This window comes from Nelumbo lutea, chromosome 6, assembly GCF_056320005.1.
Source record: "Nelumbo lutea isolate HS-2025 chromosome 6, American lotus-T2T, whole genome shotgun sequence".
Classification (NCBI taxonomy): Eukaryota; Viridiplantae; Streptophyta; class Magnoliopsida; order Proteales; family Nelumbonaceae; genus Nelumbo; species Nelumbo lutea.
This window is the reverse complement of record NC_142689.1, coordinates 3,531,395-3,544,655: the sequence shown is the minus strand read 5'-3', so window position 1 is coordinate 3,544,655 and position 13,261 is coordinate 3,531,395. Positions and strand designations below refer to the sequence as shown.

The 13,261-nt window shown below is 33.9% G+C and overlaps 1 protein-coding gene across 1 annotated transcript; it reads right to left on the bottom strand.

The window, feature by feature from the left end:
- Positions 1-3,703: 3,703 nt before the first annotated feature.
- APM1 (aminopeptidase M1) lies at positions 3,704-13,218 on the bottom strand. The gene is made up of 19 exons (XM_088949739.1): positions 12,736-13,218; positions 12,476-12,621; positions 12,281-12,383; positions 11,399-11,585; positions 11,217-11,310; positions 10,951-11,104; positions 10,717-10,821; positions 10,504-10,620; positions 10,256-10,369; positions 9,439-9,621; positions 6,197-6,530; positions 5,983-6,104; positions 5,804-5,901; positions 5,043-5,220; positions 4,825-4,939; positions 4,671-4,738; positions 4,477-4,551; positions 4,193-4,270; positions 3,704-4,055 (listed from the first exon to the last, which is right to left on the bottom strand). Exons 1-19 carry the CDS (start codon positions 12,967-12,969, stop codon positions 3,873-3,875), a joined length of 2,688 nt encoding a protein of 895 aa, XP_088805865.1. The 5' UTR covers positions 12,970-13,218; the 3' UTR covers positions 3,704-3,872.
- Between the last annotated feature and the right edge of the window lie 43 nt (positions 13,219-13,261).

Here is a 13,261-nt window from a genome sequence, read left to right as displayed (position 1 = left end):
TTTAGTGCTGCCCATTTTGAAAAAGGTTTATTTTGTTAATGATGGGCTGGCAAAGCTTGGAAAAGAAATATCAAGGCCCACCACCATTTCTCTCCTTGAATCCCGTTCTCATTTACACATTTGCACCCCTCTGTGAAGTAAATTGGTCCGAAGAAATGATACAATTTTGTGGATCCAACCCATAAACTTTATTATAATTGTTCAATCCACCCGTAAACTCTATTATAATTGGAACAGTAATAGAGTGGGGGAATGAATCTTTCCCTCCCCTTCCGGATCGATCACAACATTTGACATCTTCTGTCATGGCTAAATCTTATGTAAATCAAGCTCCGAATATTCAATTTTAGCCTTAATCATCCGAGCCCATGAGATTTTACCTTTGGCAGCCCTTATGTAAATCCATTTTACTACCCTGAACCTTGAGGTAGTGTCTAAGTATGATCGCAGTACCCAAACATTAAAAAAAAAATGTCAAGTTGGCCCTTATCGTTAATCGATCATCAGTTATTTGTTGAAAATGTTAAATACCCTTCAAAAGAAGACACTGTCTATTATGTTTTTTACCTTGAGACTGAACCGGTTCAGGTGCTTGAGATTCTAAACTAATGAAGTCATTGTCTTCTACCTTTAGATCTGAAACATATTCTTGTCTAATTATTTCTTTATTTTCAATTATTGTTTCTAAAAATCATATTTTATATTTTTTCTCTTTTTCTTTGAAGATAACCGGTTCAGTCTCAAGGTAAAAAACAATGAACATTGTCTTCTTTTAAAAGATAGTTTTGACATTTTCAACAAATAACTGACGATCAATTAACAGCAGAAATCAAATTAACACTTTTTGAAAGTTTGGACACCCCAATGACATTTAAAAGTTCAAGTACTAAACACTACCCCAAAATTCAGGTTCAGAATACTAAAGTAGAATTTTCCCTGTTTTTCTTTTATTTTAAAAAGTGTTTTCCTCCATCTTATCGTCATAAAATTTGGAAGCCCTTTTAATATCGTCATAAAATTCAGGTTCAGAATACTAACTTTTTCTTTAAAACCCCTTAAAAGCAAAATCTTGGGATTGCCCTTGAAGGTAAAATTTTACAGACACAACGGTTAAAGAGAAATTTCCCATACATAATCCATTGAATACAATAACCCTTCACTTCCATTGAAATTAACAGTCCAAATCCAATATTTATCTATACTACTTTAAAAAGCACGAATGACCTCAAAAATATTTCTGAATTTCTTTCAAAGACAAATTTTACCCCTCTATATTTAAATTTATTAATAAAGGAATGAGGGAAAATAGGGTAATCAATTCTTAATATTAAATGAGTTGAAGAGAGGTAATTTAAAGATATTTAATTCATTCAATGTTCATTGAATCATATATTTAACTTAGTTTTATTTTTTTAATCATTAAGTTCTATTAATTGAATCCATACTTAATAAATTAATAATTCTAGTAATAGAAAAGCTTATAATTTTAAAATCTACCTAACAAAATTAGTGTTTTCATCTAGGTGGTGGTAAAAAATTAAATCATTTTGGGTCAAATGGGTTAATCCATGTTGCCACGATTAAATAATAAAATCAAAAAAAATTGAAAACAATTTAAATAAGAAATATTTTTACTAATGATGGAAATGGAATGTAAAATTTAAAACCAATTGCAAATAAAAATATTTTCCTATTCTCTCATTAAATCCTATATTTAAAATATTTTTTTTCATCATTAAATTCTTGTAATCCAATCCATAGTATTAGTTTTAATAGTATAAAAATGAATATTTTAAAAAGTAATTTGCAAACAAAACTATTTTCTTCCCTCCCGGTGGTGGGCAAACAATTTGACCATTTGGGGTCAAATGGATTGATAAATAATGTCGTAATTAAATAATAAAAATTTAAAATAAATAACTAGGAAATATAAAAAGTGTTTTTATTAATGGTGAAAATAGAATGCCAAATTTAAAATCCACCTATAAATGAAATAATGTCATAATCAATTAATAAAATTTTTATAATAGAAAATACAGAATCACAAAAGTATTAAAAAAATATAAAAAAAATTGGGTACATATCTAATGTTACATATTTATAAAAAATAAAATATTTGATACATCTCTAATATCATGCATTCATTATATTAAACAAAAATAAGTTTTATACATAAGAAATAATTTTATCAATGATGGAAATGTAATACAGAAATTTAATGTCACCTTAGAAATTAAAATACTTTTCTTTTTAGATGGTGAGTTAGTGTATTGAGTCAAATGATATCAAAGATACAAAAATTAAGTGTGATAAGTAAAAAATATTTTATATAATATAAATAAAATATATAATTTAAAGGAAAAATTATAATCAAAGTCGGTTGTACATTTAAAATTAGGTTGCAGGCTGGTCTAAAAACCAACAAAACTCTAACAATCAGCTCTACATTTCAAATTATAAAAACCCCCGCCATGTCATTGAAGGCTTATGTGGTTGTTACCAACATGAAACTCTTAGTCCAAGTTGGACACAACAAAAAGCCAATAACAAAAATAGGTTTTCAATTTCTCCCACATTCCCTCTATCTCTCAAACTCCCTCCGTTCTCTCTCACAGCCATCTCTTGATCTTTCCCACTCTTCCAACTTCGGCCTATAGACAAATCAAAACCTATCTCTCATTCTTCTTCCTCATTCTCCCTCTCAGTCAATATTTCCTTCTCTTTCCCTCAATCTCTATCATTTTCCAATTTGTGTAAATTATAAAGCCAAGAGTTTATTGTGAATTTTTATCAAATAGGTGTAATGAATTTTAGACCATACCAAGTTGGTCTCATGTTTTTTTATACAATCTAATTAATATCACATAAGTGTGTAAGAAAATTTAAAAAAAAAACGAGAGAGAGAATGGGAGAGAAACTAAATGAGAACGATAAAAATTAAGAGAGAATGAGAGATTAACTAAGAAAGAGAATGAAAGAGATTGAGGGAGAATGATAGGTAGAGAGAGAGAAATTGATATAGAGAACGTAAATATAAAAACCAAATGTCATTTTTATTTATTTTCAAATCAGTCATTGAACAAATAAAAGATGATTGTGTGAGTGAGTATGAGGGAGATTGAGAGAAAGAGAGTGAGTGAATGAGAGAGAAACTAAAAACTCTTTTTTTTTTTTCCAATCACCCGACATTAAAGGACAATTTTGGTATAATTTTTTTGTTGTGTCTAATATGAAATAAGAATCCCATGTTGGCAACAACCACATAAACCTCTAGTGAGGGTTTTTATAATATGAAATATAGAGTGGATTGTCAGAGTTTTGTTGGTTTATGGGCCAACTTGTAGCTTAAATTTAAATGTATAGTCATCACTAACTATAATTTCTCAAATTTAAAACTAATCATTTAACTTTTCAAAAAAACTCATGATATCATAATTGAATAATAAATATTTAAGAAAATATAAAACACCAAAAATGAAAATCTACAAAACTTTGTCAAAAACATTTGAAAAAATGTTATATATTCATCATATAAAATAAAAATATTTTTTAAAATAAAAGTTATTTTTATTTATGATAAAAATACAATACAAAATTTAATAATAATAATAATAATAATTGTTATTTGCTACAAATTTATTTTTAATCATATTATTACTTTTATTAATTTTCAATTTCTATATTAAATATGGTATATCTAAAATTCAAGAGAATTTTCTCACGTGCTTAATTACTAATACTTCTAAAAGTCAAACTATAAAATAGCACTTATTGCCATACAGAATTAATTGTGTAGATGCAAAAAGCTAGCGGTAAGCCACCCAAAACCAGCGCCAGTCTGAAATTGTAGATGCAATTGGCAAACCACCATTCTACTTCCTTGATACAAGCTTATTGACTATTTCCGTAAGGGACTTCTCATTCCTAATATTATCAACCCACTTCGCGTTGATGTGAACCCGCTCAATGCTTTGCTTCAAAGTCCTAGCAATTGAAGGCTTGATACGGCTCGCGAAGAATTCCTCTACTTCATTTGCCTTCTCGAGAGAAGAAAACTGGAAGAAAGAAAACAAGCAGTTACAAATGCTTAAATCCTTTGACAAGTCTGAGATGAAATGATATAAATGTAATGTAAACTTAAGCAATCAAGGATTATGAAGAAAATAGAGTAAATATGGAATCTGAGACAGACCGGTGACACAATGGCACTGATGAAGCGGGTAATAAGAAACCCAGAACCCCATGTCTTTGAGATGAACTCCCAGTTATCCTGCATTCCAGTTGTTGCAAATTGTCAGCTGAAGATTACCATGCATGTACTATTTTATTTATTTGGAGGGGTAGGTGGTTTAGATGTCCTTGTTTCTTTTTCAGATGATGGTGTTTAATTATTGGCTTGGTCTGAGTTGAATATCGTAGTGTATGTTCTAGCTGAAGAAAGGTTGGGCGTCGGGGGGTAACTGGATAAAGGAATACCTTAAGCCATCCCCAGGCTGTTTCACGTCCCTCCCTGCTTACTGCAAGTCCAAAAATAGCATCTTGGCTTCTTACCTAGATAAAAGATTTAGAAATAAATTCAGTACTGTCAAGAAGGAAAACCATAGCACGGGTATATGAGAAAACTTAAACTACATACAAGGAAATATAATAAGAAAACAAAGTCACAGTACCTCAGAAGACAACAAAAAATTGAGAACTTCAAGAATGACACCAGGATCTCGACAAGAAGCAAGAGAACCTACAATTCATGAAAAAGAAATTTCATCACAAAATCAGTAGGCACAAGTCATTTGTGTTACAACTCAATATGCACTGATACGTTACTTAAAATGCGCCCTTTCTCCTGGCTTAGATCAGTCTCTCTATAAACTCTAAGAAGATATTCATAACCGCCCCTGTTTGATGTGCTGACATTCTGCATCACAGCAACATATGCTGTCTACAAAATCATCCAATAAAGGTACATCAACACAACATTGGGTTTTTAATCAATTATTAAACCAGCATAAAACAGAAAACCAAAGCACTTTGAATTTATCAACCTTTCTTAAGTCAGGAGGGAGAAGATGTGTATTTATATCTTCTAAGAATGCTTCAAAACGTCTAATTGCTTCCTTTTGTGTAGCAGCATGTCCAAATAGAGCAAGTGCAGTTAAAAGCTCCCCTCTCAACATGGCATCCAAGTGACTTTCACCTTTCCTAGGCTCCCAACCTAATTTCCTGTACAAGTTACCGTCTGATGGATGAAAATTGGAAAGACAATAAAATATTATGGAACGTAAACAAATGACTTGTCAGATAAAAATGTACAAATTTCACAGCCATAAACAGTGAAACAAGTTAAAATAAACAAATAAAACATACCATCAAACATTTCAGTTTAATATCAAACCCCAGTAGGCTCCTAGATTATCCACTAGAATGAAAACCAGACTTCAAACATGTAGGCTCTGTTTGATTGCTAATAAAACAAAATGAAGTGTATAGAGGGCTACCTTTGTCCTTGGATTTTATTAAAAAAATCTTATGGCACTACAAGTTATACCTAACTTTTTTCAAGAAAATTAAAAAAAAAAATAAAGTCAAAGAAAGTTAAAATGAAAACCAAAGATAACAAAAGAACAAAAGGTTCTTTGGTTAGAAAGGAGTGAGAAAAAAAAATAAAAAAAAAGGTTGATAGTGGGTCCCTCTCACCCATTTTGTACTCCACATTTCGCTATCTAATACCTCTTAAATGGAAATATGTATGGGCTTCTGAAATAGACCATTTGGCTTTTACTATAAAATAGTGCTAAGAACTTACTCTGCAGGATACTGGAAAAGATTAACGAAAATTTGTTTAATGACATCTAGCAATTCAGGAGTGGCATCAGCTGCAATTGTTGAAACTTTATAACTTATCTGTGGAATCAGATATGGCCAGAATTAGGCACAAATGAGTTAACTTAAGGAAACTAATCAAAATAAAGATAAGCATATTACACTTATCAAGCATGACAACACAGTATAATCAAGTTCCTCCCTGTAAGCACTCATCAGTGAAAACAAAGAGGATAATGATTGCTTGCAAGCCACACAAAGGGCATATGAATCTTCCAAAATACCTATAAAAGTATAAACTTGGAGTTAACATTATCTATAACTACAAAAACAAGGAATAAAAGATCAGAAAGTGAGTTCAAAAACACCATATTACCAAATCTGTCTGTCTCAGAGAGATGGTGAGCCTCTATTGCATATCTAAGCCTGGTGGCAAGCTCATCGTCATACTTCACCCTGTAGAAACCAGTCTGATCAACATTGAGCTTAATCCAAGTGCATTCTGCATTGCTTTTGCTGCATTTCTCTTGATTTTCTTTCTCCACACAAATGTTTTTAGAAAATGAGCAACCAAGAAATTCCTTTATATCTATTGTTTCCGATTTTGTTTGTAGAAGGAAATTCCTTTGGGTATCATATGAACCACAACATAGTGTTATAGGAACAATCCATTGCCCATCCCCAGGGGCTCCACTTGACAAGAATTGTGTCTGCAAATTTGCATAAAACCTCTCAGATCTCTACTAGCTTAGATATGGGGGAAAATGATGAATAAACATCAGGTTTCCACAGAAGCAAGGACAATGGGGAAAAATAAAATTTAACAATCAAATGCATAATCAAAAGGCTAGCTAAGACCATGTGAGATAAAAACATCCAAATAATAAATTACATAAAAAAATATATCATAACAAAATTGTATTTCGTACCATGGACTTTCTACTGAAAAATAACCATGGGATATCTATTTAACCATAGAAGTTAATAGATACTATTTCATATCATGTGTAAAAAGGAAAGAAATAAGAACTAGACAATATTCCCATACATTTGGTATATAATTTTATTATTTTTGCATGTTATTTAGCATACTTAATATGATTAAATGATTATTTTCTTAGACAATGGTCCCATACCTTTTGTTTGGAGGCACAGTTGGGGTGGACCAACAGGAAAGCAGAAACATGAGAACTAAAAATATCTTTACTTTTCTAAAAATAAAAAACTTCAATTCATCTTTTGTTATTTATATATGTAGTACTTTAGTTTTTCAACATCTTTAGTTGTCAGAAATTTCAAACATCTTCTGGCTCTCTTACAAAGATGATGTCGTCGACACCTCACTAGGCCAAGATGCATATGTGTTGTCTATGCACCTTGGCTTCACTAATGCATCCATCTGGTTAAAAAATATGCAATCTAATGTCTTTATATTCCTTTAGAGTTGAGCATTGAATCAAGTAAAGAAAAGGTAAGCTTATCTACATCAATTGAGAAGTTACATTCCTTTCAGATCCCCAACATAAAGCAAAAGTAACCAAATGAAAGGGATAAGATTCATCGTCTTAGGCATTAACTTAAAACTTGGTAAGCTTTTCTTACAAAGATATAGAAATGTTCGGAACAAGATCCAAAATCCAAAATAAAACAATGACTGTGACAGACCACAAGAAGAAAGTAAAGGATTACAAATACAAATACGTAGAGTGCAAAACCTTGTATTTTGTATTATTTGATATGTATATGTATTGTACATATTTGTATTTGTACTTCTTCCAAACTGAGCCTAAGGTACAATTTGCCAAAAATGCTTGGGCAAGATCAGGAAATACTGGAAAAGACATGCCTGGACACTTTGAAGATGAACAAAGCAGAAATGAGGAGGAAAGTTCCAACGCAACGAAACATGGTAGAGAAAGAAGAGGAAGGTATGAAACAGAAGTAGAAAGAGAAAAGTAAAATTGGATTTTCTCAAGTGCTTCAGTAGACGCCGCAGACCATTTTCATATAATCCTAATAACGAGAAAAATGAAAAGCAGCTAGACTTGAGTGCCATGTAATCTTAAACCACCTAGGCAGCAATTATTACCTAGCACTATTAAGAATACAACTGCCTGCAAAACAAGGTATTGTCTTTTGAAATCACAGCACAAAGGTGCAATTGAGTCGGGTTGGGGTGGGAATTTGTTAAATTTTCAATGAGCTTGAACACTAACCTGAGCCCAATGTAGTTGAAGTTCTTCAAATCAGGCAACCTGTCCTGCGGGCCTAGCAAGAAGGATAGAGGAATTGTGGTTTGGAATGTCATGTGGAGCTCATAGAATAGGAGGTCAGAAAGGTATCATAATTTTTTTTTTGATGAATCTATCTTCACTAGGACTCATTGATACCTTATATCATCACTTAAGCCCCTTTCTTTATAAGCTAGGCATCATCTAAGCCCCCAACTATATGGGTTGGCTGCTGAAATAATAATAGAGCAAATTTCTCACAGTTTCTTGTATCTGGCATGCTAATTGCTCACAACTTCTTGTTGTATCTATTTCCTTTAATCATTAATTAAAATCTTTATTTTTTTGTGGTTGCTGATCAAAAAGGAAATGATAATAGAGCAAAAAGTTAAAGAAGCAAATCTTAATTATATTGTCTAGGTCAGGCAGAGTCTCCTTAAAGAAACATATATTGACTAATACAAGAGAAACTCAGACTTTGAGAGCAGAAGAGGTGAACTTAGGGATGAATGATGGGAAATCTTCTAAAGGGTCAAGAAGTTAACCTCCCCCCCACCAAACCAAGAGACAGGGGTGCAAGTTGGGTTCCTTGAATTGAGTAACTTCAATTGCATTGAGCTACCTATTAGGAAAAAACAACATAAGGCTAGGATTAGCTTTTGGACCCATTCAAATTTTGATAAATGCTTAACCTAACCCAACCCAACCCAAGCTGCATCCTACCACAAGAGGGTTCTTTGAAGCTACATACCAAAGTAGGAAACTTTGTTTTGATAATTAACCTTCATAGAAGTACAAAAAAATGTTGAAGAAACATAAGCAATGCCTTTGAAGTCATTATACTAGTAAAAGCAAGTACTAAGAATTAGAGGATCAAGTAAATAGAGAAAAGAGATGATGGGCACATGTTAGTTGTGGCCTCATGGGCCATAATACCTTTTACTATTTGTTGGACTATCTAGAAAGAAACAAATAATAGGGTCTTTGAAGGGAAGGATAGCACTTCTCTTTGATTGTGCAGTGATCATGGTAGTTTTCTTATGGACTAGGCTCCAGCCTTACAGATTTCAAGGGTTTTGTAGGAAGGACTTTGTGTTCAATTGGCATGTAACTAATTACCTACTCATGCATATAAGACAATAATTCTTGTTCTCTTCAATTAAGCATTTGTATTCTTGGAACAATTAAATTGTGCATGGAAACCAACTATTTTCAACCTAAACAAGTAAACATGATTTCAATGCTAGAAATGTCATCCGGAAAGTGAATTCAAAAGAAATATATACCCAAAAGAGCATGTCTAGAAACCATGCTGTCTACTAGCTAATAAGTGTTGCTTCTAATTGGATGGCTGAAAACAGCACTTTGAAGTGGGTAATAAGCAAACCTGCTCAAACTCCAACTTGTTATCATTGACCTTCACAGAGACAACCGGATATCCCTTTTGCTTTGTCCATGAGTTCATTAGCATGTTAACTGGATGACCAGATCCCTCCTCAAGAGCAGCCCATAAATCTTCTGTCTTTGCATTTGAGTAAGCATGCCTTTTTATGTATGAAGCCAACGATCTCTAATTGCATGAAAAAAAATCATGTCATGAATCATGTTCATTGCAAGAGAAAGATAGCTCCTAAAACATTAGAACACCATATTCAACTCAACAAAGCCTCCAAACCATATGTCAGATATATAAATCATGTTCCAAACTTCCACCATTCCTATCTATTCAGTGCCATGTCTGTTGTTAAATAATCCAAAAAGAAAGAGCAGTTCAATGTTTCATATGCTGTACATTTCTTATTTCTTCTCATAATTAGAGAAATATCTACGATGCTAGAAAGGAATGATAAAAGAACTTTGACCAATGCCCCCCGGGCGCAAATTTTGATGAAAAACTAACTGAATGGTTACCCCTTTTATGACACCAGCTGATTGGTTGCGAATTTTTTGGGTATCATACCTTTCCAGTATCATAGTCAAACTCCATAATTTGTCGTTTGATTCTAACTGCATATTCTGTCAAATTGTCTACAAATACTTTACACCCAAGGAATGTTATGAATAGCTCCTAGTCTAATAGTTACAAAACATCCACAGCATGACCAAGATATACAGAGACTATGGAATTATCAAATAATATATATACAGAGACCATGGGAACCATGTAAGGGGAAACATGGAAAGAAGAAACCAAATGGCCTAACCTGAAAACACTCAGGACCAAGATAACTTTGCAGCATACGGATAACAGAGGCACCTTTTCTATAACTTATTGCATCAAAAATTTCATCAATCTCACCAGCATGGCCAATCTCCACCTGAAACATGAGCATTGTAGGAAATATTAAGAAAATAGCGTATACTGAATTAAATAAAAATGCAAATACTAACAAGAAGTAATCCAACTTCCGGAACATACCACTTGGATGAAAGATTAATCATAGTTAATTACCTCAATAGGGTGTGACTCTGCAAGCCCATCCAACCTAAGACCCTCAGTAGTTTGGTCAAGAAATTGGGTCCAAATTTTCCATTCAGGAAACAACTTGTCAGCTGCTAAATAACTCACCTGAAAACACAGTCGTTTAATGGGCAATTGGGCATTTACTACATTATCTTCAATCCTGCCAGTATATAATAGAGGTAAAGGATTTCATCAGTATACCCATGTGGCAAATCCCTCATTAAGCCACAAATGAGTCCACCATTCCATTGTTACAAGATTTCCAAACCACTGGTGTGCCAGCTCATGGGCCACTACAATAGCAACCTGAAACGAAGCAAATTGACGTTATGAGACATTCAAAGAGACATTTCTTAACATAAACCAGATGACTCTAAAATAGAATGACATGGTGAATTTTGACATCCATATCAAATCTCAACCTATTTTACATACCCTTTGCTTGTTAGCAGCTGCTGAATGCTGGTCATCATAGAGTAAAGCTGTTTCACGATATGTAACCAAACCATAGTTCTCCATGGCCCCAGCAGCAAAATCAGGAATGGCAACCATATCCAATTTGGGAAGTGGATATGGTACATCAAAGTACCTGTATAACTTGAAAAAAGCATGTTAGACACTGAATATCCAAAAGCACCATGCAAACACCTGATCTCTCAAAAAGAAACCAATAATAAGTAAACGTTATTAAGAAAACATACATTTTATATAGATCGAGTGTCCTGACAGCAACATCTAGAGCAAATTTTCCTTGATTTCCCTTACCAACTTGGCAGTACACCCCAACCTTAACCCCTAAAAATTGATGCAAAGATCAAGGCAATCAGAAATGCAAGCAACCCTTATACAAGAAATGGAGGATAGCACTTGCATAGTTCTATACCATCAGGTGTCGCATCTTCTACATAATCAAACAGGCCAACAACAACAGCCACCAAATAAGTTGACATAATTGGTGACTCCTGAAAGAAAACTGTTTTGTAATGTCCATCAAGCTTTTCTTCAACAACTGGCATATTGGACAAAGCCATCAGATCAGATGGCACGTCCACTGTTATTTTGAACGTTGCCTGGAATACAGGGTGTTAGCCGAAGATTTTAGGAATATTTATCAATCATTATAAACTTGGCTAGTTTTATCTGAGGCACATTTAAACAGCAATCCCGCAGATATGATCCTAACACCACTCTTATAGGGCAGGGAACAAAATAGAATTGAAATAAACCTGGAAGTAGCACAAACGGAGAAGAATGATAAGCATAATAGCATGTAAAGCGGGAGAAAATAACTTCTTATTTATATGTACAATCAGAATATTATATTTCGATGGTCACAAGCACTGGTAAATGACCAACTTTGAGTGGACATTTGGAAGAAACACGGGATGAAATCATATTAATAGTAGTTTCCCACAGCATTTGAATTTTGAAAGCATAAACGCATTACCTAAGACAGATTGATAATCGAAAAAGAGACAAGAATTATAAATGAGCTAACTTATAAAATTATTTCATTTCCATCTCCATTAACATTCCCCTTGTACATCAATTTTAGACTATAAAGGTATTTTTGTTTTCAAATTTTAAGGATAAAACTTGAATGAAATAATTGCATCCACATGGTTTCCTAACGACGAATAAATCAATCAAAGTGGTAACAGAGTTTCATCAAACTAATCAGATAAGGATTTGAAACAGGAGAACATCATATTGCCGAATATTCATTAGCAATGAAAAAGAAAAATAATGCGCAACACTCAAACACCTTAACGGCAGGTTCGTCCCAGCATGGAAAACAGCGCCTCGCATCTGCGGGTTCGAACTGTGTGACCGACATGTTCTTCTTCTCCCCATTAATCTCATAAGTACTAGATAAAAACAATTATTAATCCCCGATAGAACTTCATAAGCAAGTAAACAAGATAAATTACGTATGTGAGAGAGCAGCACATTAAATTACCTTCTGTAGAATCCTTTCATCTTGTCATTTAGGGTTCCTTCAAATCCGATAGCTAAAATCCCCTCTCCGACGGGAAGAATGTCTTCGAACTCCAACACCATGACCTCATCCTGATCCACCATTTCAACCTCCAAAGGTCGAAATTCCTGACAGAAACATCAGAAAAAGTCCTATCATCTCTGAGCTCTATTCATCCGATAAGTAATTCCCACGCCGGTTCAGGAAAAAAAAGGACGAAAGATTGTGAATAGAATTTATACCTTGGACGAGCTCCGATTCCTGAACCACACAGAGCCATTATCAACGACGAGATCAGCTGCATTGAGAACGATAAATTTAGTGTCCTCAACTATGTTGACGTCGATCTCCACGATTCCAGTGAATTTACAGGCGACAAGGTCCGGTTTGAGCTTCAGATCGTAACGTTTCGGGACTGCAAATTTCGGTAGTCTCGGCTGGCCTTTGAACTGCTCACGTTTCTGTTTCGTCTCCATCTCACTTCTCTGTTTCAGGGACTCGGAGGAAGGTGACCGGTGGAGTGCCAAATTGCAATTAGCGTGCGTGCCCTCAATCGCATTTAAATATCAACAGAAAAAATAAAGAAGTCTTAGAACTCAAGACTCAAGAGCCTACTACCCGCGGAAGGAGAATTTAGATGGGCTCCCCACCAAGATCGAGGGCGCCCCGTGCATTTACAGGAGATGTTCCCAATGCACGGGGGCGATGTGTTGTGGCTCAGGAAGGAAAGACTTTGGCTACGGGAAACTTATGACTTATCCTTCTCAC